General features: G+C 34.5%; 5 protein-coding genes and 1 pseudogene across 10 annotated transcripts; 1 reads left to right on the top strand and 5 right to left on the bottom strand.

The window, feature by feature from the left end:
- LOC123227044 (protein CHROMATIN REMODELING 35-like) lies at positions 1-3970 on the bottom strand (the record flags this gene model as incomplete). The annotated part of the gene is given in 6 exon segments (XM_044651658.1): positions 1-545; positions 1527-1685; positions 1942-2160; positions 2495-3012; positions 3618-3689; positions 3794-3970. Coding segments are annotated over 5 exon segments (1490 nt in total), but the record flags the coding sequence as incomplete, so codon positions are not given.
- Positions 3971-4889: 919 nt separating this feature from the next.
- LOC123227357 (SUMO-activating enzyme subunit 2-like) lies at positions 4890-7287 on the top strand. 2 transcript variants are annotated; one of them, XM_044652131.1, is made up of 6 exons: positions 4890-5013; positions 5092-5181; positions 5512-5605; positions 5692-5874; positions 5996-6093; positions 6747-7287. In XM_044652131.1, exons 3-6 carry the CDS (start codon positions 5513-5515, stop codon positions 7042-7044), a joined length of 672 nt encoding a protein of 223 aa, XP_044508066.1. In that variant the 5' UTR covers positions 4890-5013; positions 5092-5181; position 5512; the 3' UTR covers positions 7045-7287. The 2 variants fall into 2 exon arrangements, with proteins under 2 accessions (XP_044508066.1, XP_044508065.1); XM_044652130.1 differs by having other exon boundaries at positions 5996-6114.
- A 419-nt stretch (positions 7288-7706) lies between these two features.
- On the bottom strand, positions 7707-10508 carry LOC123228235 (probable receptor-like protein kinase At4g39110). The gene is given in 2 exon segments (XM_044653557.1): positions 7707-7952; positions 7954-10508. Coding segments are annotated over 2 exon segments (2541 nt in total). The 5' UTR covers positions 10393-10508; the 3' UTR covers positions 7707-7850.
- Positions 10509-10795: 287 nt separating this feature from the next.
- LOC123228180 lies at positions 10796-12564 on the bottom strand (annotated as a pseudogene).
- Positions 12565-12995: 431 nt separating this feature from the next.
- Positions 12996-17503, bottom strand: LOC123228001. 3 transcript variants are annotated; one of them, XM_044653178.1, is made up of 5 exons: positions 17292-17503; positions 16149-16598; positions 14750-14796; positions 13702-14641; positions 12996-13280 (listed from the first exon to the last, which is right to left on the bottom strand). In XM_044653178.1, the coding sequence occupies exons 2-4, from the start codon at positions 16474-16476 to the stop codon at positions 13724-13726; spliced, it is 1293 nt and encodes a 430-aa protein (XP_044509113.1). In that variant the 5' UTR covers positions 16477-16598; positions 17292-17503; the 3' UTR covers positions 12996-13280; positions 13702-13723. The 3 variants fall into 3 exon arrangements, with proteins under 3 accessions (XP_044509113.1, XP_044509114.1, XP_044509115.1); XM_044653179.1 differs by having other exon boundaries at positions 17312-17503; XM_044653180.1 differs by having other exon boundaries at positions 17329-17503.
- A 5327-nt stretch (positions 17504-22830) lies between these two features.
- Positions 22831-27493, bottom strand: LOC123228254 (chaperone protein dnaJ 10-like). 3 transcript variants are annotated; one of them, XM_044653598.1, is made up of 12 exons: positions 27392-27493; positions 26974-27082; positions 26702-26761; positions 26270-26352; positions 25625-25790; positions 25414-25543; positions 24720-24878; positions 24432-24604; positions 24086-24166; positions 23874-23970; positions 23435-23757; positions 22831-23317 (listed from the first exon to the last, which is right to left on the bottom strand). In XM_044653598.1, the coding sequence occupies exons 2-11, from the start codon at positions 27058-27060 to the stop codon at positions 23702-23704; spliced, it is 1092 nt and encodes a 363-aa protein (XP_044509533.1). In that variant the 5' UTR covers positions 27061-27082; positions 27392-27493; the 3' UTR covers positions 22831-23317; positions 23435-23701. The 3 variants fall into 3 exon arrangements, with proteins under 3 accessions (XP_044509533.1, XP_044509535.1, XP_044509534.1); XM_044653600.1 differs by having other exon boundaries at positions 23435-23719; XM_044653599.1 differs by lacking the exons at positions 22831-23317; positions 23435-23757 and having other exon boundaries at positions 23761-23970.

Genomic DNA, 27493 nt, shown 5'->3' with positions numbered 1-27493 from the left:
AGTATCTCTTGACAAGTGGCTGCTGCCTTACTGGTTTCAGAGTCGCAAACAATTGCAGAAAACTGTTTGTACCCTAAGAAAAGAATACTCTTCTGCTCCACCCACTTTTTCAACACCTCTAATTGCTGAGCTCTACTGTCAGCTTTCACAGTGTAGAAGTCAAAAAGTGGAATGTCTTCTATCTGCCAAGTCTGAAACTCTTTCTTCCATGTTGCCAATATTCCTTTAGGAAGCACCACCAGTGGTCTGGCCTGTGGATACTTAGCTAAGAAACTCTGCATGAAACTGATTATCATAAATGTCTTTCCAGATCCAGGTGCATGAGCCAAAATGCAGCCACCAGGATGATCAGTCACCAGATTACTTCGAAGAAAATTAAATCCTTCAATTTGATGAGGTTTCATTTGTTTCATATGTCTTGGATGAGCAGCAATGTCAGTCACCATCAAGTCATTTTCAGACAACTTAACTCCATCTATGTAGCTGGAATCTCTACCTTTGCCATTTCCGGGATCATACATGTATGTTCTGGTGCTCCTTTTGGCCTAGATTTAACAAAAAGAAATGTCAAAATCTAACGCAGCAAGCAAAGACAATTACTAAATAAGCATCAAAATCTAATCATGCGCATACATTAATTCCAATGAGATGCAAAGGGCAACATAAAATCCTGAATAATCATTTAAGAACTTAGTCATCCTATGCCAGTCAGATTTGTGTGCTTAAAAAACAAGCTGTCTAAATTAAAGCTTTTGTAACCCAAATTATCATAGTTTAGTTGTGCATTTCACCCTATTCCAGTATCATCATAGTCTATTTAATAGCCTATATGGCCATGCCATGTGTAGGGGTCTAAAAATTCATGTGCAATATTTTAGCCTACATAATTTAAAAAAAAATCAGATTTATTGGCTTCTTATCCTTCTATGTTCCAATATTATTAAATTGTAGGCAGATCAATCATTTTGATAGAAGAAAAAGAGATCAGTCACCAACTTGATTGAAAACAATTCAGTCAAGTAACTTGGTGTAGAAAAACTCAAGCCTTTTCTTAGGATATTTTTATATAGATTTACAAATTAAAAAGCACCAAAACACTGCAACAAAATCAATCAAAAGCTCAGAGAACAAACTGTAAATAATTGTCTGAGCAGAAATAAAGATGTGGAAATGTTATGTCTCCCAACTAGTCATTCTATAAAATAGAGAAAATAATAGGTGAGGTTATTTCCAACCCAATCCATCACTTCTAGGTATTAACAAAATGTTAAAAGCCAAGACTGAACAAGACAGCAATTGAAAGCATTGACTCGAAGTCAACTCAAAAATCAAGGGCAATAGCTTATGAAATATGTTCTCAAACCCTTAAAGGCACAGACCAAATTAAAAATCAGGTGGAGTTCAGAGTCAGTATCACGTTTATAGCAGGAATCACCATATACATATTTGCATAGCTACTTGCTAATTTAAGAAAAAGAAAAGGTGCAGGCGCATAGAATTTTAGTAATAAACAACAATAATCTTACCTTATTAAACTGGACCTCAATTATGGTTTCAATTCCTCGGTCAATCACTCCACAAATACGACAAACATAGCCCAGATCATCCTTCAAGACAAATGAATGATCACAGTCCTCACCATCTTCTTCCATGTGCTCATTGCCCGTATTATCTTCAACCACATCCTACCAAAAGCAGCATAAAAACATGATAAATATCGCAGTAACTTAGCAAGATATAGATGAATTGCTAGCATAATAAAGGAATTATGGGTTTGAAATATCTTATTCAATAAAGGATACTCAAAGAATTAAATAACATTTAATTTTTTTAAAATAATAGCATAACCTACAAACCCTTGTACAATCAAAATTCTTAGTGCAAAAAGAATGAATAGGAAATGTATAAATAAAGGAGAAAAAAATTTACAGAACAGAGTACCTTGGAACATTCTAACGCCATTGACATCTCCTGCCAAATATCCCCCAGACCATCATCTTCAGTCTTCTTTCTATCATCATTATCCTCTTCCACACCAACATAAACACCCTGATCTTTCTCGATAGCAATTTCACCAACTAAACTTACTTCTTCTTCCCTTTTAATTCTGTTCTGTGGGTAGCCCTGAAGCTTAAATGTGTTCTCAAAATAGCCCCTAATCTTAATTCCGTAATAACACAAGAACTTTCAGACGGGAGACAAATGACATTGGAACAGTAAAATATACTAAATTTGACAATAAAATATCACCCAAATTACCTCCTTAACGAGGGAAAAAAAAAAACAAATTCTTTTACACTCACCAGTCTTAGTCATGTCTTTGTATGATAAATGTAAAACATTAATATCCAAAAGTCACCTCTTTTGTAGAGCGATTACCCATTTAATTCAATGTTCAATATTTGATTACAAAAGTACTGAGCAATAGATCCTTGTCACTTGTCAGCATTACAACACAAAGAAATCCAAGATTAAACTTGTTAGAGAAACATACCATCATGTCCTTTGTGAAAAAATGTCCAGCAGGAGGCTCAGGCCGTGGCAAGACAACCTCGTGAAAAGGATAAGAAGGCCTCTTCTCTTCCTCATCTTCATCATCTGAAAGAACTACAACTGATGGATGATGAGTTAAAGCCGCTGTGTCATCTTCCAAATCGATGACTTTTTGAAAAGGATTTTGAATAGCCAACTTTGTGGCCTGCTTACTCGGGCTCTCAGCATTCAAAAATATATTTGAAAGTAAAGGATTGTTGGCACAAAGAGGACCCCATATTTGAAATTTCCGATCTATGAGGTCCTTTATGTCCTTTGTTACACTCCCAAATTTACCAGAATCTAAGTTATCAAGCAAATTTGAGATGGCAAATGGATCAGAATAATCAATTATATTCTGTGAAACCTCTGCCTTCTTCTCTTCTGTTTCGTCTTTCATAGACACGGAGGAAGTAGTACAACCATAAGTTTTTGCATCACTTGATAATTTAATTCTTTTATGTCCCTTTGAACACGACTCTATCAAAACAAATGAAAATAATAAATAAATCAAACAGCAAATGAGCAACCACATTACCGATTACAATTAGGAAACAAAACCAACCATGCTAGACAAATAATAAATCATAAAAGTGACCACTACACATTCAATTACACGAAACCAAGGAGAAAAAAAAAACGAAAAGGAAAACATAAATGGAGATAATTATAAACGCTTTCTTTGTCAAAACATGAAAATCAAGAATCAGTTAATTTCAGAATTAATTCTTTTATATCTTTGAAGACAATAATAATGCACAATCATAGGTCCATACTTAAGTCCCTTCCTTACCAGTAATCATGGGCTGATAGTAAATTCAACACTAAATGAAAAAACAAGAACATATGACTAGATTATTCTAAAAACTTTACTTTCGACCAGAATAAAAACATATATATTAACAATTTCATGGCTTAAGATTAAGAGCTATCACGTTCAATAGCCAATCATGCAGAGATATGCAATTAATCAAAGCAATTATCCAAATAACTTACATGTAAGCCGTGAAAAAACAATGTATGTAAGCAAACAATCACCAATGAAACCAACAAAACATTCTATTAACATAACTTAAGAGACCTACCGTTTGGAGAAGCGTAAGTTAATGGAAGAACCATCATTCCAGACTCCATGGCTGATCAGAATCAACAAAAAACTAAACAAAGAAATATTATAATCAAACCCTAAATAACCCCATAATATTAAGAAACAATTAGAAGAAAATTGTCGGCATTGAATTTAGATCACTAGACGACTTACATTTCAGCGAAAATTACGTCTCTTCTTCAGTAAAACGCATTTACATGGCGATGGTGACTGTCATTGTCTCGTGCTCTTTTCGCCGTTTTCAGATGGACGACGATGGGTAAGAGAGTGGAGTCCAACTCTAAAAGTATCGCGGGGAAATTCTCCTGTGGATAAAAGTTTCTGCGTTAGGATGAGATGGCAGAAAATGATTGGAGAAACCAGGCAAAGCAAAGTTTACCCAATGAATATTTGACACATGGTAATGAGAAATTACTAGATAATAAGAAAGAAACTAAAAAAGGGTGTCGCCATCATGCACGCGCTGAATAGAGTCCGTACCTGGTATTTTTTGTTTTCTATTTCCCACCCAAGGTTTGATGAATAAACTTTAACCCCCATAAATTTTAACAAACCCGTTCTCACCTCACCCACATCATTACATCAAATATATATTCAAGCTTAGCGGCCCTGCAAGGGTGACGACCTCTTTTAGATTCTCCACCATCAAAGAGGTCCCGTGTTCAAATCCCCACGGACGCCACAATTCCATATTTCCTAAATATTATTTGGCCAAACGACTATTTCCCACCCAAGATATGTTGCAATCTCAAGTTTTCCCTTTTTATCTTTGATAATCTCAAACACCCACTCAAAGGTATTCTTTTAAGAAGACGATCATCTTCTTAGACGAAAATGACAGCTTAATCTTTGTCTGGAAGGGTGAAAAACTTCGTCAGACGAAGTTCATCGTCTTTTACCACTTTTTCGATATCGATCAGATATCTAAATAAGAGGAGAGAGATAGTCAGAGAGAAAGACCGGGGGCAATGGAGCCAGAGATTTTAAAACGAAACCCTATGGTGAAACTACTATTTTTTAAAACTTAAGCTAGAGGAAATTTTTAGTTTTTAAATTTTAGGAGGGCAAAAAGAGATTATATTTTAGTTTATTTTTAATATTATAGAAAAAATGACAATTTTATTCTTATTATCGTTAATTTTAACTGCTCATGAGTAGTTGTTTGAAATTATCAAAGATAAAAGAGAAAAACTTGACATTGCAGAATACCTGGGTGCGAAATTGTTCTTTGGCCATATTATTTAGTCGTACAAATCAAATTTTATATGCTGATTCTAATTGACCTTTTTCTCGCTGACTCACTCTGTTCACCTTCCTCACTCTCTCTACGGTTAGTCCCAGTGGCTTCAGAGGGACACTTGTCTGCAATAAAGGTACCCCCTTCAACACTTCTATTTCAACTGAATTACAGGGTTTTGTATTTTCGTTTTTTAAGTTTTTGTTCTGTTTAGGGCGCCAAAGTGCTTTTGGTTGGAGCTGGTGGTATCGGCTGTGAGCTGCTTAAGACTCTCGCTTTCTCTGGCTTTCAAGATATTCATATTGTTAGTACTTTCACTCTTGTTTTAAGTTGAAGAAATTTAGACATCGGTTTTATTTTTGTTTTGCTTTTAAATCACTTGTGGTTTACTTGGGTTTTTGCTGAGTGATTATGTGTAAATTTTATTCTGTTTTATTTTATTTGTTATTTCAGTTGCCGAGGTTTAGTTAGTTGGTGCTTAAAGTATCAAGTTTTTTTTTTTTTTAAATCTTTGAGTGCTGGTATGCATAAAAAATGGAAAGATTCCACCTTGAGGAGTTACTTAGTTTTGTATCTATATCTATGATTAGCAACTGCTGAATGTGCTGAAATCCTTTTTGGAACTTCTACGCAGGATGACATATTGTCTTGAACATGTTGCCAAAAAGATGCTTCTTATGCCAGTGGAACCTTTTGAACCAAACAAGTCCTGCTATGTTTGTTCTGAGGTATAGTTTACTTTCCCTTGACAATATCTTGTAAATCTCTTTATATGTGTTTCTCAGTCATGATGGTAATCTGCTGCTTAAAACAGACACCACTATCTCTTGAGATTAATACTCATCACTCAAAGTTGCGGGATTTTGTGGCAAAGATTGTTAAGGCCAAGCTTGGTATGAACTTCCCATTGATTATGCATGGTTCAAACCTTCTTTATGAAGTTGGTGATGATCTTGATGAAGATATGGTAGCAAATTATGCTGCCAATCTTGAGAAGGTAAAATTTGTTGTTTTCGTAGGAACAATTTTAATTCTTTAATGTTGCAAACCATGTATTTTTTGTATCTCTTCCTTCCTCCTTTGATTTTTAGTTCAAATTAATTTTGTTCTTGCCTCAGGTGCTATCTGAGCTTCCTTCTCCAGTTACTAGTGGGACAATGCTCACCGTGGAGGATCTTCAACAGGAGTTGGTTTGCAGTATCAATATCAAACATAGGTTTGCATTTACTTTGAAAAGGCAAACTTCAAAACCAAGCATAATATATTTAATAGACTGCTGCTTAATTTCCATTCTTTTCGGAGATGGGAGGGTGTTCATTCCCTTACAAATCTGTTTGTGAAGTTTTATGAGCGCATGCATGTTGTTTAATATCTCATAGTGAGGCCTTTGGCATGGTGGCTGAAAAATACGCACATGCGAGTGATCTTTAGCTTGTACGATCATTGCTTTGGGGTTGGGTTCATCTATTTTATTTTCAAGAGGTATCAGGGTAAATTTACAAGTATGTTTATTTGATCCAACTATTTTATTTATTTTTAGATATTGTCATGGTTACGTTATGGCTGTGTTGGTTTTCATGATGGTCCCTTAACGGCTTGGATGATATTAGCCTGAACTTTTTTGCATCATTTGTTTCATTAAGAGATATTAGTAAGAAGAGTGTAGATTTTTCATTGCTTTAACTCTGATGACTTTTCGAAGCTTTAGTTGAATGGAAAAAATCCCAATTTGCATGGTCCTAAGCTTCATGAATTGTTTGGATCTGTTGATTTGTAATGATATTTGGATCCTGATTCTCATGATTTTCCAGAAATTGTTTGTCACAGTTGATCAGCTGCTTATATTTTACATGCTCTGAATTTTAACAGGGATGAATTTGATGAAGAAAAGGAGCCGGATGGAATGGTTCTATCTGGATGGAAACAAGCTCCTCCGGTGGCCAGAAATGATGGGAGCACATCAAATGCACCGGAAGCAGAAGTTGTGGAGGCTGAGGTGGATGAAATTTCAGAACCTTCAGGGAAGAAACGTAAATTATCCGAAGTGAATGTTCCAAATGGTGCTCATGGTATGAAAGAGCTTGATGGAGACAAAGACCATGATGATGATCTGGTAATGCTCGATGATTTGGCTTCAGTCACCGAAAAAAAGAAAAGATTGCCATAGTTGTGGTGGTGGGAATAAACTTTTGACTGTGGAAGACTTAAAAATTCCTAATTCTGTACCATAAAGTGTTACTTACTAGGTTACAAGAGAGTATCTTGTGAGTGAAAATATCTAGTTGAGCTGTAAAAGTGGGGGCATCGAATTAACAAAGAGGGTATGAATTCAAAAACGGTTAACGGTATATCAAGATTAAACTCTTGACTTATTTGATATAGTAGTTATGAAATCAGTTATTGGACTCGAGATTTCAATTTCTTAGTGTGTTTGGTTTAGCCTTGGAGGAGCTGTTCAGCTCAAGTTAGGGTTTTCAGCCCAAAAAAACTATTTGATTGTAGCCTCCAATTCTCCTTTTTTGTAACAACAATATATATGTGTTTTAACCTAGCTAGGTTGACACTTGACAATAGATGAGATTAGACTGTAAAGTTGCTAATAACAGAATTTGTTGGGTATTTATCGGCCCTGGATCAAATGAGTGAAAGAGTTGAACTTATTTAGCCATAGTTTCTTCGTAATCCCATCCCTCTCATCTTGTTAGAGCACACTCTGGGCCAACTTGGTTCTCTTACCAATACATGCAATCCAAGAATACAAAGAATAAAAAAATTGTGTACTTAGAGTAATTGTAATAATTTGCTATATTGTACATAAGTATGTAGGTATGCTCTCCATGGACGCTCAAATTGCTAACTATTTCCCATTCATGAAGAAGCAGAACAAACCATTAGTGCTAAACGTTTGTACACAAGACTGTTTGGTGTTGCACCACTTTATACATTCTTTAATCACCCACCCACATTCATAATTTACCTACCATTAAGATTTGAAAATTGGGCAAACATTGTAGTACTTGAGTGTGTGTCAATCGCCTGAACTTGTGCCGGTTCTGTGCCTTCCTCCGGGTTCTGTGCTTTCCTCCGGATGAGTAACCGGACGATTATCAGAGGTGGAAGTGTGAGTAGTGGATGGAAGAACAGCAGCAGCAGCAGCAGACTCGTCATCCTCAACTTTTCCTTTTGTGAAAGCTTCTTGTAATTGCAAAGCATACTCTAAGTTCCACAATACATCTCCCATTGTAGGCCTGTCCACACCATTGTCGGCTAAACACTTCTCTGCAGCCTCAGCAAACTTCTTCATTGATTCAGGATTGATAGTGCCTGCAAGATGAGGGTCTACAATCTTTTCAAGCAAGCCTTTTCTCTTCCATTGCATTGCCCAGTCAGCCAAATTAACTTGTTCTCTTGGCAGTTGTGGGTTAATTGCTGGCCTTGCACACAATACCTCAAACAGAACGACACCAAATGAGTATACATCTGATTTATCTGTCAATTGTTGCCGTCTGAAGTACTCCGGGTCCAGATACCCAAAACTTCCCTTCACTGCTGTACTCACATGACCTGCTCCCATTGGTGCATCTTTGGAAAGTCCAAAATCTGCAACCTTGGCAACAAATGCATCATCAAGCAAAATGTTCGTGGTCTTAACGTCGCGGTGGATGATACCTTGTGCAGTTCCAGTGTGAAGATAGTGAAGTCCGCGAGCAGCACCAATACATATCTCCAGCCTTTGCTTCCATGACAATGGTGGCAGATTTTTTCCATACAAGTGATCCCTAAATGGTCCATTTGACATGTATTCATAAACCAGGATCATCTCTGAATTCTCATCACAGTAGCCAATAAGTGACACTAAATGCCTATGCCTAAGCTTAGATAACATTTGGATTTCTGTTTCAAACTCTGTGATACCTTGTTCGGATTGCGGGTTCCCCCTCTTGACGGCAACTTTGGTTCCATCATCAATCTCACCAAGGTACACATTGCCAAATCCACCAACACCGATTATTGCACTTTTGTCAAAGTTGTTTGTTGCTTCTTGCAACTCTGCCAAAGAGAAGTACCTGCCCAGGCCCATCTTGTGTGAGCTGACTGAGGTCTTGCTGGACATGAAACTTGTGTCACCAGTATGGATAGGAAGCAACCAAGAAGAGAAGCTATTTCTCTTTCGCCAATCTTGGGGTCTCTTGTGCCACTTAATCACCATTGCACCAAGCCCAACAAATGCTCCAAACATCATTGCAAATCCAACTGCAGCTACTGTACCACGGTTAGATGAACCAGCCGAGCTACCATCAACACCAAACTCTCCATCCAAACTATCTACTGAATTACTCATTTTCATAATCTCCAACCCATTTATAATTGCATTTCTTGTACCAGTGTTCTGATTCATTGGACCAATTTGAACTCTGAGTTCGCCAGACATCAGTGTAGCATTCACAACAATATCTTTATAGTATGGAGTAGCCAGACCCTTTGTAAGGGTAGACAAATCCAACCCAGATATTGCAGTTTTTCCATTAATGTATACATTGAAATACAGGTCATCCATGGATTTGCTTACAATGTCACAAAAATGCATCCGAAGCAGATAGTTAAACGTTGTGTCAACATCAAAGTTCCATGTGATGTTGAAATTTGGTTGAGTTGTGGCTGATTCACCCATCTCAGCAGCAGAAGAATACACTGATGCTGGTGCAATCAATGGTGTGACTAATTCAGGATATTTGATGCCATCAGAACCCACAGAGACACTCCGAGCCAAGGCTTTATCCTTGAGATATGGAGAATCAGGCACCCAAGTCCTGCCAAGTGTGTCATTCTTTGAGGTGATCAAAGGTCCCCCCATGTTAATTCTGTAAACATATTGGTATGAAAATTTGGTCAAACCAGCGTAATTCTCGACTGGGAAAAGATTGGAGCCTTCATCACTAATTAAGCTATCCGGGGCAGAAACAACCTCAATGGCATTAATGAAAGCCATAGAATTCTCCGGTATAAACTTGAGAGACAATGTAGAATCAGTCCCACTGAGCAAGTATTCCTTCAGCACAACTTCTTTATTATTTTCAAGCTTGAAGTTGTGAAGAAGAACATATTTTTCTGTATGAACGGAGAAGGATGCTTTCGTCAGATCATGTTCCTTGACAGACAATGCAAAGAAATGGAGACGAATCCAGTGCCATCCTTTTTCTGATAAACGGAAATTGTAAGTTGCTTCTTCTGTAAAAACTCTGGCACTCAAATATATAGGCGAAGGAACATCAGCTGACTCCACAGAAACCTGAATGTCTTCTTTAGTTTCCAAGAATTGACTGGATTCCTTATCTGTTTTGAATGTTCTTCCATCAGGAAGAGAAGAAGAGGACTTGCCTCCACAATCAATGAGGATATTATCTTTAGGACTGAAGTTGGTGTCGTCCGAAAAGGCGGTAAAGGGGCCGAAGACAAAAGCAATAACAAGAACCAGGAGGAAAGCCATCAAAGAAGAGGATGAAGACGACAACATAGAGCATAGAAATGGGATTGTTTATCTTATTTTATTTTTCTTGTTTTTCTATGTCTAGCCCTCCTGGTTGAAGAAGGGGTGTTTAGAACTGGATCCAATAAAGGATGTGAAAGAGGATTTTTGTTTTTCTTTCCTAAAATGGGGGATGGAGTGTTAATTGTTTCTTAGTTTTCTTGATTCTTAGAGGAGGAAAGCCATTGACAGCCTGAAAGAAGTTTGCATGCCCGAAAATAAGGCTAGGTTTGTGGAGAAAGTTTTTTGATTAATGGTAAGGCTTTTTTTTAGTGAGTGGCAACAGAAAATGGTGCTGCGGCTAAACAGGAGACAACCATAAAAGCCTGTAAAACTCCATATATATCTCTTGCACTTGCACTTATTTTTTCAGATTCCACTTCAAAACAAGTTGATGGGAATTGGGCTACATCCACTTTAACCACAAGAATAACAAGGTTTTGAGGCCGAGTTTAACATATAAACATTAGTCTTATTGCTGCAACTTAATTATAAGCAAAATCTAAACAAAGTACACATCGATCAAAGCAAAAACAAGCTGATCATAGGCACCCTAATCCAATGTACAGTAGTTGATATACATATCTATATATATATATATATATATATATATTTGTTATGTGATGTATAAATGGCGATGACCAGGAAGTTTGTCCTTGATCTTCTCCATAACGCTTTTCTTCTCATGATGCTCTTGTTGATGTTGATCTGGAGCGTTGATGGTTGTTTTGGTGGTGGAGATGATTGTGGTCTGTAAATGGTCCTGCTTGTGCTTCCCATTTCCTCCAAGTTTCTCTTTTATTTTCTCCTTCAGTCCCTTCTTCTTCCTCCTCTCACCTTGCCCATCATCCTCAGACTATACATGCATGCACCAATAAGATGTTTTTGTTATTTCAGAAACATAACTTCCGTTTAATCGAAGCTCAAAACACAAATTAACTAATCCTAATTACAAGATAAAAATTAATGAGGTAGAAGGTGAATGGGCTACATTTAAAAAAGACTAGCATTGATAGAAGAAAATTAATTTATTCTATCATTATCAATACTATTTTCATAATTTTAATAATTTTAGTATTTAATTATTTATATTCCCTTTAAAAATAATAATTTTATTATTTTAAATATAAAAAGTAATTATCACCGTTAAAAGTTCTTAACGATGAAAAAAATTTTATCATTATAATTAACGTTTAATAATAAAAAATATGAAATATTTTCTATCGTTAAAATTTTCTAAAAACTTTTTATTAAAATTATAAATTTACTTAGATTTAATTAAAAATATAAATAATTGATTATTAAAATTATAAAAATAATATTTATAGTAATGGTATTTTTATGTTCATTTTTACCTTTTAATTAATGTCAGCTTTTTCATTGTTACATATATCTCACCGAGCTAGAGTGCTGAATCGCCTCTGCACCCGCATGCTGATCAAGCTGGCGCTCATGTTCCAGCTCTTGCTTCAACTCTTGATGCTCATGCTGATCTTCCCCACGAAACAGCTGAGGCTGATGTCCAACATCAACACCAGGAATATGAGCAGCAGCTGGTGGAAAACCAACATCAACACCGTGGACTTGGCTGGCGGCAGACGCGTCTTCGGAGAGAGCAACACCAGTGAGTTGCATGGGGTTGCCGTATTCGTCGGTTAGCTGAACTGGGTTCCCCGAGTTCATCTGTCAGCTGAATTGGGTTCCCATATTCATCACGTAAATCAGCCATTTGGAGCTAATATTTTTGGCTTGGAGAGAATTGGTTGCTTTATGTTTGGATATTGATAAGCATATTCGGGTTTATTGGGGCTTTAAAGAGTGGAGGGACGGTGGAGCAAGAGAATAATGTTGGTTTTTGCATGTCAGTCTGGTGTTTACACGTATTGATTGGGTGAAACAGGAGACATTCTGACTACATTGCCACGTAGCAGCATTGAGCCACGTGTCACTTATGGCCAAAAACAGGCTTCCCGATATGGACTACTCCGGCACCGCCTCAATGTTCAGGCTGCGTAACCTTCAGGACACCTACAAGCTTCTTTGCTAAAATTGGATGAGACTATTTCAAATAATAATATATTCAAATCAAATCTATTCAAATAGGAGGTTAAACTCAATTTAATCAAACTTAACTTAAAAATTCAAGTTTAAGCTCAAACTCAAATTTTAAAAGGATTCAATTTGTAAAACTCATAAATTTAAAAATTTTTGATATAAACCAACTAAAACAATATCATTTTTACTAACACTCATCAAAACAATATCATTTTACTTATTTTTTGCCCGTCTATCATATCGAACCAAATTTAAAACTCAGTTTGAGCTTAAACTTCAACTTAATTTCTCTTAAATGAACTAAACTCAAACGGCTTTTAAATTAGCTCAACAAACTCAAACTTGCGTTTGACTTCAGCTAAATCTAAGTTAAACCTGACTTAAATCTAAACCTAACTTCAAGAATGAGAAGGCAAGTCGTCTAACTAATTTTGAGGGCCCTGTATTTGCTTCATATCACGTGACCGAGACATTCTCCACCCAAGAGGTCATCCAACAAAAAACCCACCAAGCGAAGGTAAGAATCCAGCCAGCCATACAGAGTTTAAATAGAATGAATTCATTTTTGTCCAAGCAAGAAACAAATTTATCTGTATTGTAGGACCAATAGTTTCACAATGGATTTTCAATCTACTACTTTCTTTTGCATGATTACCTCCTTTATCTATTTCTTTTTCCTTCTTTACAAAGTGATTCCAGTAATTAATTATGTGAAGTTTCCAGGTCTGTATGAAGATTTGTTCTTCAAAAATCTTGATGAAAAATGTCCACCACCCTTCATCTACTAAATGAGATTCCGTGGAAGATCAAACAATTGGCATCTGTAAACATGCATGAAATGAAACCTTCTTTAGAAAAATTGTGAAGAAGAAAAAAGGGGGCTAGATAAACTATCTTTTACCAAGTCAAAGGGTTTCAACCTCAATTTGTATGAATGATCTATGTGTGTGCATGTGGGACAGCATCAAAACCCAGTATAGAGCAATGCGACGTGTACACACTTTTGAGTACACAAATGAGAACACATATGATGTGTTATCATGTGATCGAGTGTTATTTTATCCTTAATTCAAAATCATTCAATCACATAATAACACAATATGTGTGTACCTATTTGTGTACTCAGAGATGTGTACATGTAGTTTTATGGCAGATGCATGATGGGCTCATGGTATTAAGTCAAAAGGTACAAAAATTTAGCAATGATACCAAAGCACAATGCAACAAGATAAAACTTATCACCTCTTTACAGGTGAGAAGCAGTTCATGCCTTGCTAGAATTGGTCCAGAAAAGCCCCTTCTTCCATGTAGAAGGATTTTCTGATGGGGACCTACTCCCCTTTGATCGCAGGGAGAAGTGTCGCTTCAAGAAAGGCTTTCCTAAGGAGCTTTTCATGCTGGAAGTGGAAGCAATCTTGGGACTCTTTCCTCCATTTCTACTACTTCTAAGGTGATCAAACATGAAAGATTTATGATCAAGATGGCTATCCATAATCCGGTTCCTTGATCTTTTGATACTTCTAGCCTTTGATTCCATCTCTGATGTCAATGCTTTTTCAGACAACTTAAGGGTCTTTTTCTCCCCTAAAATACAAACTGGGCATGCAGGGTCATACTTGTGAATTTCAGCAGTTATATTCTCCAAACAATCAGCATGAAAAACATGCCCGCAAGTTAAAACTGCAACCACAACAAACTCTGACAACAGCTTAGAGCAAACACAACATGTTTGCAGATTAACAGGAGAAGCAGCTGAAATTTGGCTACCAAATCTAGTTAACTTCTCATGACTAAAGCCCAAGGACTCATTATCAAAAGAACATATGTCTTTATGAGATGTGGCCGTGATTTCAGAAAAGGCAGGCATGGACCAACCATCGAAAGACCCAGCACAGGAGCCCTCAGTTGATTCATTGCTCCATGAAGGGACCACTGGCCTTTCCTCCCCAACAGAGTATCCATTCAAAGACTTCGATCCTGAGATCCAGCTATCAGATACCTGTCTTAGTAGTCGATGTCCAGGAGAATGACGGGGCCACTTTGTTGTAGTTGAACTGGTGGGACACAAATGATTTTGGGATGGCAAAGGGGATGCCAACAATGAAGAAGTTGATGGAACTGAAAATGATAATTTTAGAGGAGATGGATATGAAACTGCCGCAGATTCTGAGGACTCCTTAATCTGAAACATAATCAAGATTGAACGATAAATCATCACAATGCAGAAACTTTAGTAGAATAATCTAAATCATATGAAAATAGCCTCTCACAAAAATTATAAAAAAATTACCTGTTCCAAACTTGCATCCATAGAGACATTTCTTGAAATAGATTGATCTGTCATATATTTATTGATAATAAAAAGTAAGATTACAGAGTGAGCTCACTAACAAAGTAAGATCAAGCCTAGCAAAAAGAAATTTGAAGGGTAACCTACTTTAGTATTGAGATATGCCAAACAGAAAAGGTATTTTTTAAGGTAAGGGAGTCCTACAATGGATGATTAATGGAAATCTTAGTCTTTATATGGAGTGTGATCAATCCTCCTAATAAGCCATTTGGGGTTACAGTTATTTTATTATAGAATGACCAACAACTGAAAACTAACAGAACAAACGATGGGCATCATATGAACTCTCCAATTATACAATGACCAACAAACAGAAATGCCTCTGACATATTAATGCTATGCATAGCACACAGGACCAGATAGAGAAAGATTTTCCGTACAAGTCAGAAACTATAAATTAAAGCGTTAACCTTTCTTGAGCAAACTACAAAGAAAAATAATATAAACCAAAACTTCTCAAGAAACTCCAAGTTTGATTCCAATAAGTGAGTTTACTTTAGACCACAGACAAGAAATAGACTAGCTTAATAGGTTTCACTCCTATAAGTAAATGAAAGGAGGAAAGGCGAACAGGGAAATTTTCCAAATTTACTAGAAGAAAATTTTTGCCTCATGTTTATGTTCTTTCATTTGTCTTTTGCAAGTCAACATCCAGCTAACGAAATTTCAATGAATAATCAACCTGAAAAATGCAAAAGTTAATTGAGATTCATGTTTTACTCTCATTTATATTATAATCTTGATCATTTTCCTCCTTTCTCTTTGAATATTTTCGGTTATTTTCCACGATATGTAGAATTCCTTATGTAGCAAACTTAAAGTTGAACTCCGACGCAAGTTCTCATGATCACTCTGATGTGATAGGTATTGGAGCCATTAACAAAGATCATGATGCAGAACCCAATGGAATCCAGGGCTCCTTCCAAGCAGCTATCTAAACAAAAGGTCCTATAACATGTGATAGTAGAGGTGTACAAAACTTAAATAATGATCCAAAGTGAGCATAACCATGTTTTCTCTTGGGCTATCTGTAATTAAAAGAACATTTGAAACATTAAAATTTATAAAATTTATAAAATTCAGAGGTTAGGTGTCTCTCAAGGGGTAGATATATCAGTGATTGACACTGGACAATTTCCCAGAAAAATTTGCATTAAGTCATTGTTGAGTCTTAACTATCCTACATGAGTCGCATCAATATGCTAATAGCATTTAAGGTCATGATTCTGTTACCCTAATATCACACTATATAGCATCATGTAAGGAGACAAACTCAAGTTTTTTATTCTATTTAAACATACACCTAAACGTTACTTAGAGCAACATCCAGAAAGTTTACCTGAATTTGGAGTCCTCACATTCCCAGCATTGCTTCCTTCAGGAACTGGGCACTTTTGCAGTATATGTCTTGGAAAACTATCTAATGGACTTCCCTCCTCCGATGCATATGCCGATTCATATTTTATATCTGCTACATCATTCCGACTTATTCCATCTGAAAGCCAAGTTACAGAAGTCTCTTCACCAGCTACTCTCCCTCGGTTATCCCATCGAAAGCTCCATGTCGGTGAATGTCGAACATTCCTATGCAAGAGCTCACTACCCACTCCACCCACTCCACTAGTTATACACTTGTCTCTAGAAGCAACACAACAAGCAGACCCCATCCTCGAACACAACTCAATATAATCTTCAACTTAAAAACTAAAATTCTCACTTACATCTCCAAAGTTTTAGCTTGACATGCAATCCACAAACCATTCTTAGAAAAACCACGGATACTTTTCTTCTGAAAATAAAATAATATTGACAGTCAATCACTTGATAATGAGCTAACCAGAATATATCAAAGCAAGCAAGCGAAGAATACACAAAATCCAAAACCCTTAAAAGAAGAAAGAACCAGAAGACCCTTCGATTGAAATTCCATGTTGAAAAACAATACTTACTAAAACCCAAAAGATAGATAGTACCATTTAATAAGTATGAAGTAACACTCAAAAATAATTATCAGTAAAGATGATACAAAATAATAATTAAAAAAACACTTACACTCAGTGTTCTTCAAACCAGTCATCACCAACAAAAACCAACCAAAATTGAAACACAAAAGCAGAAGCAATAAAAAAAACTTGCTCTAAATTAAAATAGTGACCAACAAGTATCGATTCAATCTGCTACTCTTAAGGAGACTATAGAGTAAGTCTATCCTAATCTAACAAAAAAATTACAAAATATATCCAAATTTAGAAACCATAAAATATTAAAATTAAAATTACAATCCAATTCGGAGGTCAAACAGATCCAGAATTCACGCCTTAAAAACACTACATGCAGTCAAAACACACAATCTATTTCTATCAAAAAGAACATAAATTAATTTGAACTAACTCTAGACAAAATCGATAATGATTAAATACGTTCAGTTGTAAGCTTATCCTCATAACAGAAACAAATCAAAATACAAAAGATATCTCCATACACAGACACCAATAACCGAACCGTATCTGTATGTGTACTTGATATCGAACGGCGCTGTTTTGAACTGAGAACCAGAGCTTTTTTTCAGACTGAAAAACTTGACTCCACAGTGAGGAAAGAGAGGGAAGGAGCGAGGTCGTTTTAGACGGTTTCTATGACGACGTTAGTGTCTGTTGACGAATATATCATTTTCCCGGTGGACTGCCGTTATTTTAAACGGCCTCAAGTGACGTGTTTGATGGGCTAATGCGCCAGGTAATGCGTTCTGCCTTTATTCTGTAATAAAGAAATGAAATGAAATGATGTGATACTGCGCTGATTGTACCATGCGGTAATGAGTGCAGTGCGTGATTGTACCTTGCGGTAGTGTGCTGTGCGTGATTGTACTTAAGGTAAAGTGTGCTGTAACTGATTGTACCATACGGTTCAGTCTGAATAGAATCACGCAGAGTCACTTAAAAAAAAAAAGGCAAAGGGCAATTTTCCAACTAAGATTTAGCGAGAAAAAAAATTTTCATAGATTAACTTTTAAAAAGCTAAATGTTGATCTATTTGTTAAAATTTATTATTATAAATAAGAATAAAATTATTATTTGATTAAAAATTTTAAAAACTAAAAAATAATTTATTTGCCCTTAGGTTTATAAATTAAAATTTTCTCTTATGAAGGTTTGAAAAATCAGTTTTTTCCTTTAAGGTTTTAAAACTATCTCCAGAGATGATAGAGTTCTCCGCCTCAAGCCATGTTTTCTCTCTCTTCTGGCTTCTCTCTTCCTCTTGGTATAAAACCCTAAACCTTGGTCGGAGATCATCAGTGTTAGATATTGTTTCTACTTTTAGTTCCAAATCTCTTATCTTGATGTTGCTTTCACTTCAACCGATCTTGGCATCATCTAGAAGCATTTCCAACAAGTAGAAGCATGACACAAGTGGTTGAGACCCGTTGTGGGACAGATCTACACGAAGCGCAATGATTCCTCATATGATTGATCTTCGACGACGTCGCTTCCAATTGTCACCTTTGTGGCCACATCTTTGTCATGGACGTTAGAGGGAGAGCTGACAGATAGAAGGTCGACCGAAGAATGTCATCGGAAAAGAAATAAAATCTTAGGGGGGAAATAGCTATTTTTTAAACCTTAGGTGGGGGAAATGTTTAATTTATAAACCTGGGAAAAAAGTGATAGTATTTTAGTTTTTTAAATATTTTTAATTAAATAACAAATTTATTCATAATTTTAATATTAAATTTTAACATATAAGTAAGTATTTGGGGTTTTAAAATTTAATCGGTGGGAATTTATCCTTTTATTAAACCTTACGTGGGAAATAAAGAATCAGGCAGAGTCCTAAATCTTCTAGCTTACGCGAAGTGCATAGTAAGCATTCCATGCTTTTCTTACCAAGAAAGTAATTTTTTATTTTATATTTTTTTCCATAAAAGAGATTCTTTTTATAATTATGGAAAATTAAGTTAATTACCCATTTTACCCCTTATTAAGCAAAAATGCTCACTTTTCCTATTCTTAAGTAAAAGTGCCCACTTTTTAAACTTTCAAGCAAAAATGTCTTAAATATTTTTTAAAATATCAAAACTACTCTTTCTCACATCTATATAAACTCTCTCACTTTTGCTCTCATTACATATATTTCTCATATCATTCAAACACTTTCTCTCACTCTCATTTTTATTCGTATTTCTGAATTCGAATTGAAAAAATTAATTCATGAGAATAATGTATTTATACGAATCTTAACTTAAAACTTAATTTTATTTGTTAAATCTAGTTCGTATATCATATAAAGGATATTTAGATATTTGATAATAATTTAGGGGTTAAATGAAATATCAAAAAAATAGAGGACATTTTGATATTACAAACTGTACGAAGGATTTAAATAAAATGTTAGAAATAGATAGATGTATTTTAATATAAGACAACATATGATAGTATTAAATGAAATGTTAGATAATTATAGAAAGTTAAATGAAATGTTAGAAAAATATGAGAATATTTTGATATTAAACATTGTAAAAAAGTTTTAAATGAAATGTTTAGAATAGATAAATGCATTTTAATACAAGACAACATATAAAGATATTAAATGAAATGTTAGATAATTATAAGAGGTTAAATAAAATATTAAAAAAATATGAGGTATTTTGATATTAAATTCGAAAACTATATATCAAAAAACTCTAAAATAGAAAAAAACAAATATAAAATTCAAAAACCACAAATAAAAAAGCTCTAGGTGTGAAAAATATCAATTTACTTCTTATAAATTTTCTACCCTCACACAGGTATTGTAGTTTTTCTTTGTCCCCTTATCAATTTTCTAATTTCCTACAGGCTTTATAGTTTTAAAAAAGTCAAATTTTCCCTAGCCCCTCGGATTCTCTATGTTTCACAGATCACCCTCGGGTTAATGTAAAATTTCCTACTTACCTCGTGGATTTCCCCTCCCTCTCTTGGGCCTTAATATTTTGAAAACGTGAAATTTTCCCCTATCCCACAGGCCATCGTTCCAGCTCGTGGGAAATTTAATTCAACCCGGAGGATTTAGGGGTCCTCTGGCACAAATTTGGTCCTCTGGGACAGATTTCTAGTCAATCTAACATATTTTTGGTAAAAAATAATCATTTTAGCCTCTAATTTTAACACAAATCAAATCTACACCTCCTATAACATAATAGCCCTAAAAAATTTCAACTAAAACAACCAAGAATCAAAACATTTTATGTATTGTTCAAAATCAGAACTTTAAACATTCAAAGCTCAAAATCTTCATCAAATCGCAATTATCTTAATAATAAATTGATTCAAATAAGATTAAGGATGATGTACTAACCTTTTTTGTCATTTTTGGTCATCGAAAAATATGAAAAGTTATTGTATTGTGAAAACCCGTGAGAGACCCATGATTTTCTTTGAATTTCAATAGTGTATTGGGGAAAGTTTAAGAAGGAATATGTAGAATTCTTATTTTATTTATAAGAGCATTTTGGTCATTGCATAAAAAAAGAATATTTTTGCGTAATCCTTAGGTTTTGGGATAGTTTCACTTAAACTCCCTTTATTTTATGCAACTACTTTAATTTTCCTATAATAAAAGAGTCAATGTTGGATGTTTATTTATTGATATGGTTTTGGATTCTCCCCTGTTAAAATAAAAATAATATATAATATTTATTCAACCAAAAATATAAATAGTTGGTATTCTGACAATTCCAAAAAGGATAAATTATTTTCAATTTTTTGGCAAATTTTCATTCAAAACACAATTTAATTAATAAAAATTACATTATTATATTATCCCTTACAAATTTTATATTATTTGTTTTGACCTTTATAGTAATTTAACAAATTCACTTCGAATCGCATCAATTAAGATGCAATCTAAAATGCTATTTTAATAAAATTTCAAATCGTATCCTTTCATACATGATTTAAGTCATATTATACTTAGAGAGGGTCAAAATCATAACCGATACAATTATTCTATGTGAGATGGATTTGAAAGATGCAAGCCTAATCATCAAAATCTCACCAAACTAGGAGTAATCCACCTATTGGTTTTGAATAAGTATTTTTCAAATGTTTGGAAAAATTATAAGGGTTTCTATGGTCATTTGCCATTGTTTTTTAATCAAAATTATAATTTTTGTGGAGTTTATTGGTAAAAAATTCAAAAGATAGAATTAAAAAAAAAAAAAAGAAACCCATTTACACATAGACATTTGTGCACTGTGGTCTTATGTGGTTTTCCAAATGGGCATTATTTTGCCACATTTATTTTCGATTAAGCAATGTAAAATTGTTAATGAATAACACTACATATATTTATTTTTATATATAAATATATTAGTATGTAATTAAATATTAAATTATTATTAATTTAAAATTATTTAATTTTATATATATATATAAAAGTGTTTACGTAATTTTAAAGATCATCTATGTATGTTTGAATTTGATTGATTGAGTTGAGGTGAGATACTCACACATGTCTAATTCTTTAAATTAACAATTTCTTTCTTGTAACGCATGCTTTCAACGCAACCAAGAAAATTAGATGTTGATTTCTACACGTAAATGCCAATTCTGTATGTGGTTGATAGTTCTTACTTGGTTCAACTAATTGCACCAAATCAAAGGAAATTGAGCTTTTTCTTTTTCCTTAATGCCCTCACATTTTGCACCAAGTCGGAGGAAGGTGGAGGGTTCAAGTGTCATTTCCTTGTTGAGGTGGATTGGATGGTGTTAAGAAGAAAGCGAGATTAATTAGTCTTAATCAAAGTGTTGGCGTGTGATTTTTAAATTCGCCTCATCATTCATTTTTGCAACACTTTATACTAACAATAAAATTATATATATATATGTATTTTAAATACATAAAATAAATATATAAATAAAATATTATCATATAATTAAATAATTTTAAATTAATAATAAAATAATTACATATAAATTTTCTATTTAAAAACGTATATAAATAACATTATTTTTTTTTTCAATAAAAAATGTCTTCGATGTCTCCTTTTGTAACCAACAAAATTACGCATAAGCACCACTCATGTAAGCCCATTGGGTCAGGTTGAGTTATAAAGGTTTTAATACACACTTTCAAATATATAATTGAAATGTTATTATATGATTGAGTTATGTTGATTTAAAATAAAATAAAAGTAATATTATGTGTACTTATTTTGAATATATAAATATGTATATACTTATATGCATCATCATATAATTGAGTATTATTTTATGTTTAATTTAAAATCAATTAATTACATAATAATATATATATAATTTATATTTATTTATGTATTTAAAATAAATACATATAATTTTATTAACAAAGAAACCCTCAGTTGATAAAAGCTTTTATATATTTTAAATAAAACACTATAATTTAATGAAAATTATTTTTATTAATATGCAAAAAAGTTCTCTAAGAAAGTCCAAAACTTGACTCCGGCGTGAGAAAATTCAAGAAACAGCTCAGAGGAAGTACAAAAATTATTTTTGAAATAGAGATGGGTTTGGGCTATTGGGCCCAAAGTGCTTGTACATCAATTTTGCAAGGTCCCGTTTGGGGTCCAATTAGTGAATGAAAGAGCTTTTATATTGTTATTCAAAATTATTTAAATTGTTTATCATACATGTACATGATACCTTCCGGCGCATTTGGTTTCTTTTATTCGAGACACACCTCATCAGGAGTCCAAGTCATCAAAGGGCAATGACCAATTGTATTACGGAACAGATTCATTATGGGTATAAGTTTTCTCGTCGTTAAATCGAATTACGTTAAGAATTCTTTTGTTTTCTCTTTATTCTTTGAACTTACTAATCCACGTTTTCGTTGCATGGTAATAGATAAGTTTATTCATATATTAATCTTTACTACATTAACATATCTGATGTAAGATTCTAAATTATATTAATAATTTGACGTTATATTAAGTCTCTGTCACATTCCATCCTCAATTGTTTTTACAGCTTAGAGTGTTAACAAAAGCTCACAAAAGATGGTGCTGAAAAAGCTCTCAATAACTGTCATCGAAAGGTTTTGATAGCAGCCAAAACCACATCATTTTGTGAAATCTAATCAACCAGCCTTTTAAGATTGACACTTCAAAGCCATTACATAACGCAGTCCCCAAACCTAAATTGGTTAAAGACGGCTCTTATGTTGCCCAATAGGTGCCTAACTCTACTCTAGGAGGGCACGTGCACCAAAAAGGCAAATACTTACGAGAGGAATAATTACAGAAACTTTTACACCATCTCTAAGGCCTACTTGCTCTCAACGATGATGAGACAGATTAATTAACAATCAGAGGATTATCAATCCTCACCAGTGGGCCTCATGCTCTAAGCCTGTCAGCTCCCAACAATCCCCTCCCCGACAGGATACTTTGGAGCACAAAACACCACATCACGCTCCCTTATAGTGGCACTTTAAGCTAACACCCACAATTCAGAGGATATACGAACCTAACAGTGCTTCGATTTCAACCTAAAGATTTGAAAGGAAAAAGATGTTGAAAAACACATGTATACATACTCATAACATACGTGCTATAGTTTTATCATAAAAATAAGTATAAAATGGAAGAAGTTGATATAAAATTACCTGCACTTTTGTAATTTTTGTTTGATTCTTCTAGTATGGATGAAATTGAGCCTTGAAACCATAAGAACTCTAGAACTTCTAAAAGAAATCTACATTCTTGCGAACTAAAGAGAAACCAAATTTGTAAGGTTTTTTTTTCACACTGCCATGTTTACACTTAGTTGTAAATTGCTATCACCTTTGCTGGTTGTCTTCCTAATGGCAACTTTCACTCAGCCCTCATAGCAAAAGTTCTGTAAATGCAATTGCTTCGTTGTGATTATAAGCTTAATGGTTTCTTCGCCTCTGAGAGAAGAAAAAAAGTCCAAATAAACGGTGGAGAACTGTTCCAAAATTCAATTGATTGGTTATGAAGCTGTGATATAGAAAATATAAACAACCAATTTCAATACAGAATATGCAGCAAAAATAAAGATAAAGCAGGTCTTAAATAACTAACAAGATGGACATGAACTTGAAGCACTATCTATCTTCTTTTGACCACCTTCAGTTTCATGGCGGAGGCTGTTTTCTCGGCTATAAGCAGCCTTGGCACCCTGAGAATCAAGAAATAATATCGGTAACATCAAGTTTATCCGTTTACAATGGTTTAAGCAGGTCTTGATGCCGAGTAAAATATTACTACCAACATACAAGGAAAATAGAACTTACTTGGAAGACAGTCCCAAGTTTTTTCAGCCCTTTTGCCCTTACTCTCAGAACATCCTTGGACACACTAGGGTCTTTCAATACCTGAATAGAAGGTAAGAAATCAATGCCAAGAACAGCAACAAGAGAAATTTTGTTATTATTCATCTTAATTTTCCCTGAATGTACACTTGAGGTAAGTTCCGTAGCAAGCTATAATTTGATGCACAGTGTTTCGCATATTAGATCTAACATTAGCAAGTTGATATAGTAAACTAAAACGCCTCAACTCAGAATAGGCAGAATCATACCATAACCCCGGCTGCACACAGCAAAACTTTCTACGCTTAAGGAAAAAAATCGAACTTACAGCTTGACAGACACGTGATAGAGTTGATTCAATATCAACCACATTCATCTGCCAAAGGGATTGAAGCACTTGAGTCTTCTTCTCTTCAATGGCTTTCATCAGGGTCTCTTCTTTGTTTTCTGCTTGGTTAAGCTTCTTCAGTTCTTCTTGTATTTGAATCAAAGAAACAGCACCTACACATTCAGAAATGATTAAGCATATTGAGCCCATTAGAAGGTCTAAACATAAATATAAGCCAAGAAGCTCTATTCACCGAGTACAAATTTCCAAATAGTAGAAATATTGGACCTGATGCTGCCATTACTTGCGATTTTATTTGATGGCCTTTATCTCGTACCCATTCTGCCAAAAATGGCACCTTCATGTATCGCTTGTCCTTTCCAAGCTCCCTTGAAGCTTGTCTTGTGTAAATATAGCCAATCGTGTGTAGCATAGCTTCACCGAAAGCTACAGAGGGCAGCAATAACAGATAAATGCAAATTGTACAAGTAGTAAAAATCAAATGAGATGACATTTGGTTAGCATTTTAAATTGCTTTTTCTTGCTTTATTAAACAGAAATTAAGGCCAATTTCCTTTCAAAAGCCATGAAACTGAATTCAGAATGTAAACCAGATCATCCCTTAACAGCAGATATTCTAACGAATTTATGCACTCCAAGAGGCAGCTAAAAGATGGCTCAGAAGACCCATAATTGTCTCCATGGCTCATTGACTTCAGAATTCCAATTAACCATAGATAGTAGCAGTTGAGGACTAAAATTGAAGTTTTTCATCATCATGCTCTATCATGATGCCACCACCTTGGCAGTACAAACAATATCAGATTCACTAAAATTTCAACTTAAGTCCTCATCCCAGACATACTCAGGTTGCCAATGAATATTTCATTGATGAGATAGGATCCCATATTCAACTATCAAGTTCTTATAGGTTTAAACAAATATAGCATACTTGTTTGCGGGGAGCTAGGAAGAAATTTACCAACTCCTGAGAGGCAGCGAGCTTCTGAATTTGCCCATTGTAAAAACTCGTCCGTTTGGCCTTGAACATATAGTTCAAGACGACCTTTCAAAATTGTTATGAGCTTTTCTACCCTCTTTTTCTGCAATGTCTGCATGTTGACAAAAAGTTGAAGCTTCAATCAGGTCTATCAAAAACCTCAAATTTTGGCAAGATAATGAGGAAAATATACCCTCATCTTTTCTTGCATTTGCTGCTTATGAACTTCTGGGTCCTGCGACTCTATTTCAAGCTCCATGGCTGCCAATGTAGCCAGCGCTAGTTGCCCAATATAATCTTCAAAAAAGTCACTTCCAAAAAGCATACCAAAGACAGATGAAGGATCCACCATGAAATCCCTGCAGAGGACACAATATGAGACAAAAATTTCCGCTTTATTCCTCATGTTTTCCGCATTAATAAACAACTATATTTAGAGCAAAAAAGGAGACGAGGCATCCATTAACAAAATAAAGAAAGAAAAATGATAGAAGATGTATGATTATAAGAAACCATAATCGAATTCTTTACAGGTTTATCCAATTTGAGTCTCATTCTTTCAATGTTTGTAAGAAAACTTGTTCTTTTACTTATAGTGATTAACATGTTTATCTGTATGAAGTCTCAGTATCATAATTCAAAAGTTATTTTAGCAAACAATAAAATTTTTCGCATTAAGTACTGAAAAAAAATGGTGTTGCACAGCTATCTGAAATCATTTATTTTTCTAATGCGTAAAGAAATATCATCAACAGATTCTGAGCAACTAATAGAAGGAAATCACAATTGTTTGGAAGACGAAACAGTTAATATCAATGCGTGAAGTACTTGAACTTACTGTGGTACTCCATCCTTTCCATGCTTGTCATATGCTTCACGCTTCTCGGGATCACTTAAAACCTGATATGCCTCGCCAAGCACCTTTAAACATGTACCATAATCAGACAAAGTAGAAGAAGAAACATAACCAAAAAAAATCGAGAGACATTAAACGGTCCTTGAGATTTATAAGTCCTTAATCCATCTCACAAAAAGTCAAGGAAGCACATTGATAAAACATGCACAAATTAACCTAGTAATCAATATAGTAACAAACCAAGGAAATATTTTTTCTGCCTTAGATCAATTTCACATTTCTGATATACAAACTTGGGATTCAACGTTTTTTTAATTGATTTTCACGGGGTAGTCAGGTGGAGGATAAAATGTTTAATCAGACCAATTAAACGATAATATTTAAACTTCTAATATATCAAAGGTATAAGCTTACCTGAAATTTTTCTGCAGATTTTGGGTCACCAGGATTTTTATCTGGGTGGACTATCCGTGCCTGCAATATCAATTTACATTCAAATGTACTCGTTAGACAATTTCAAAACACAGACTAAATAGGCAATAAACAACAACACATAAAAAGTCGCCTTTGAAAACTGATGAGTTGAGCTACAATTTCTGCTTCAAATTTGTGAGACATAAACACATTTCAAATTATCCACAATTCCCCTAACCAAACAAGCACCACAGACAGAATTGAAACATTACCTTGAGGTAATAGGCCTTCTTGATCTCAGCTGGGGATGCATCAAAATTAACACCCAAGATATCATAATATTCAGTCTCTTTCACCATTACTTCTCTTTCACCAGAGCTTCTAAAACCAGATACACGACAAAAATGCATGTATCATGATTACCATCAAAACAAATAACTCCACAATCACCATGCAAAAAATAGCTCATAATAAAGGGCACCTCTTAAATGGATAAGGATTGGCTTTTCTTGCCATAAAAACAAAAAATTGGAATAAAAATTTAACATTTACAAAAACTATGGCCTGTATGAATCACACACATAGATCTTAGCAAAATCAATAAAAATGGCATTATTATACCATGTATTGATCAGTAATTACAAGCAAAACAAATAAAACAAAATTAAGAATCTAGAATCTTGAATTTACAGGTGATTTTAAGCAATGAAGCTGAGGATGAAATTAAGAAACCCAGCAAGAGAATCAGCGACAGAATAATGATACGAATGGTAACGTTAACCCAGCAAAAGT

The sequence above is a fragment of the Mangifera indica genome, chromosome 10 (genome assembly GCF_011075055.1).
Source record: "Mangifera indica cultivar Alphonso chromosome 10, CATAS_Mindica_2.1, whole genome shotgun sequence".
NCBI lineage: Eukaryota > Viridiplantae > Streptophyta > Magnoliopsida > Sapindales > Anacardiaceae > Mangifera > Mangifera indica.
This window is presented reverse-complemented; position numbering and strand designations above follow the sequence as displayed.

Bases quoted from the DNA above. Each gene is read 5' to 3' on its own strand.
- LOC123227357 (XM_044652130.1), top strand. From the start codon at position 5,513: ATGACATATTGTCTTGAACATGTTGCCAAAAAGATGCTTCTTATGCCA. The intron at 5,875-5,995 runs GTAAAATTTGTT...TTCTTGCCTCAG, and splicing joins ATGCTGCCAATCTTGAGAAG to GTGCTATCTGAGCTTCCTTC. The intron at 6,115-6,746 runs GCAAACTTCAAA...GAATTTTAACAG, and splicing joins TTTGCATTTACTTTGAAAAG to GGATGAATTTGATGAAGAAA.
- LOC123228001 (XM_044653178.1), bottom strand. From the start codon at position 16,476: ATGGGGTCTGCTTGTTGTGTTGCTTCTAGAGACAAGTGTATAACTAGT. The intron at 14,797-16,148 runs GTAAACTTTCTG...AATATATGACAG, and splicing joins TGTGAGGACTCCAAATTCAG to ATCAATCTATTTCAAGAAAT. The intron at 14,642-14,749 runs GTAATTTTTTTA...ATTATGTTTCAG, and splicing joins TGGATGCAAGTTTGGAACAG to ATTAAGGAGTCCTCAGAATC.
- LOC123228254 (XM_044653598.1), bottom strand. From the start codon at position 27,060: ATGGTGAAAGAGACTGAATATTATGATATCTTGGGTGTTAATTTTGAT. The intron at 26,762-26,973 runs GTAATGTTTCAA...TTGATATTGCAG, and splicing joins AGAAGGCCTATTACCTCAAG to GCACGGATAGTCCACCCAGA. The intron at 24,605-24,719 runs GTCCAATATTTC...CTGAATGTGTAG, and splicing joins GCAAGTAATGGCAGCATCAG to GTGCTGTTTCTTTGATTCAA.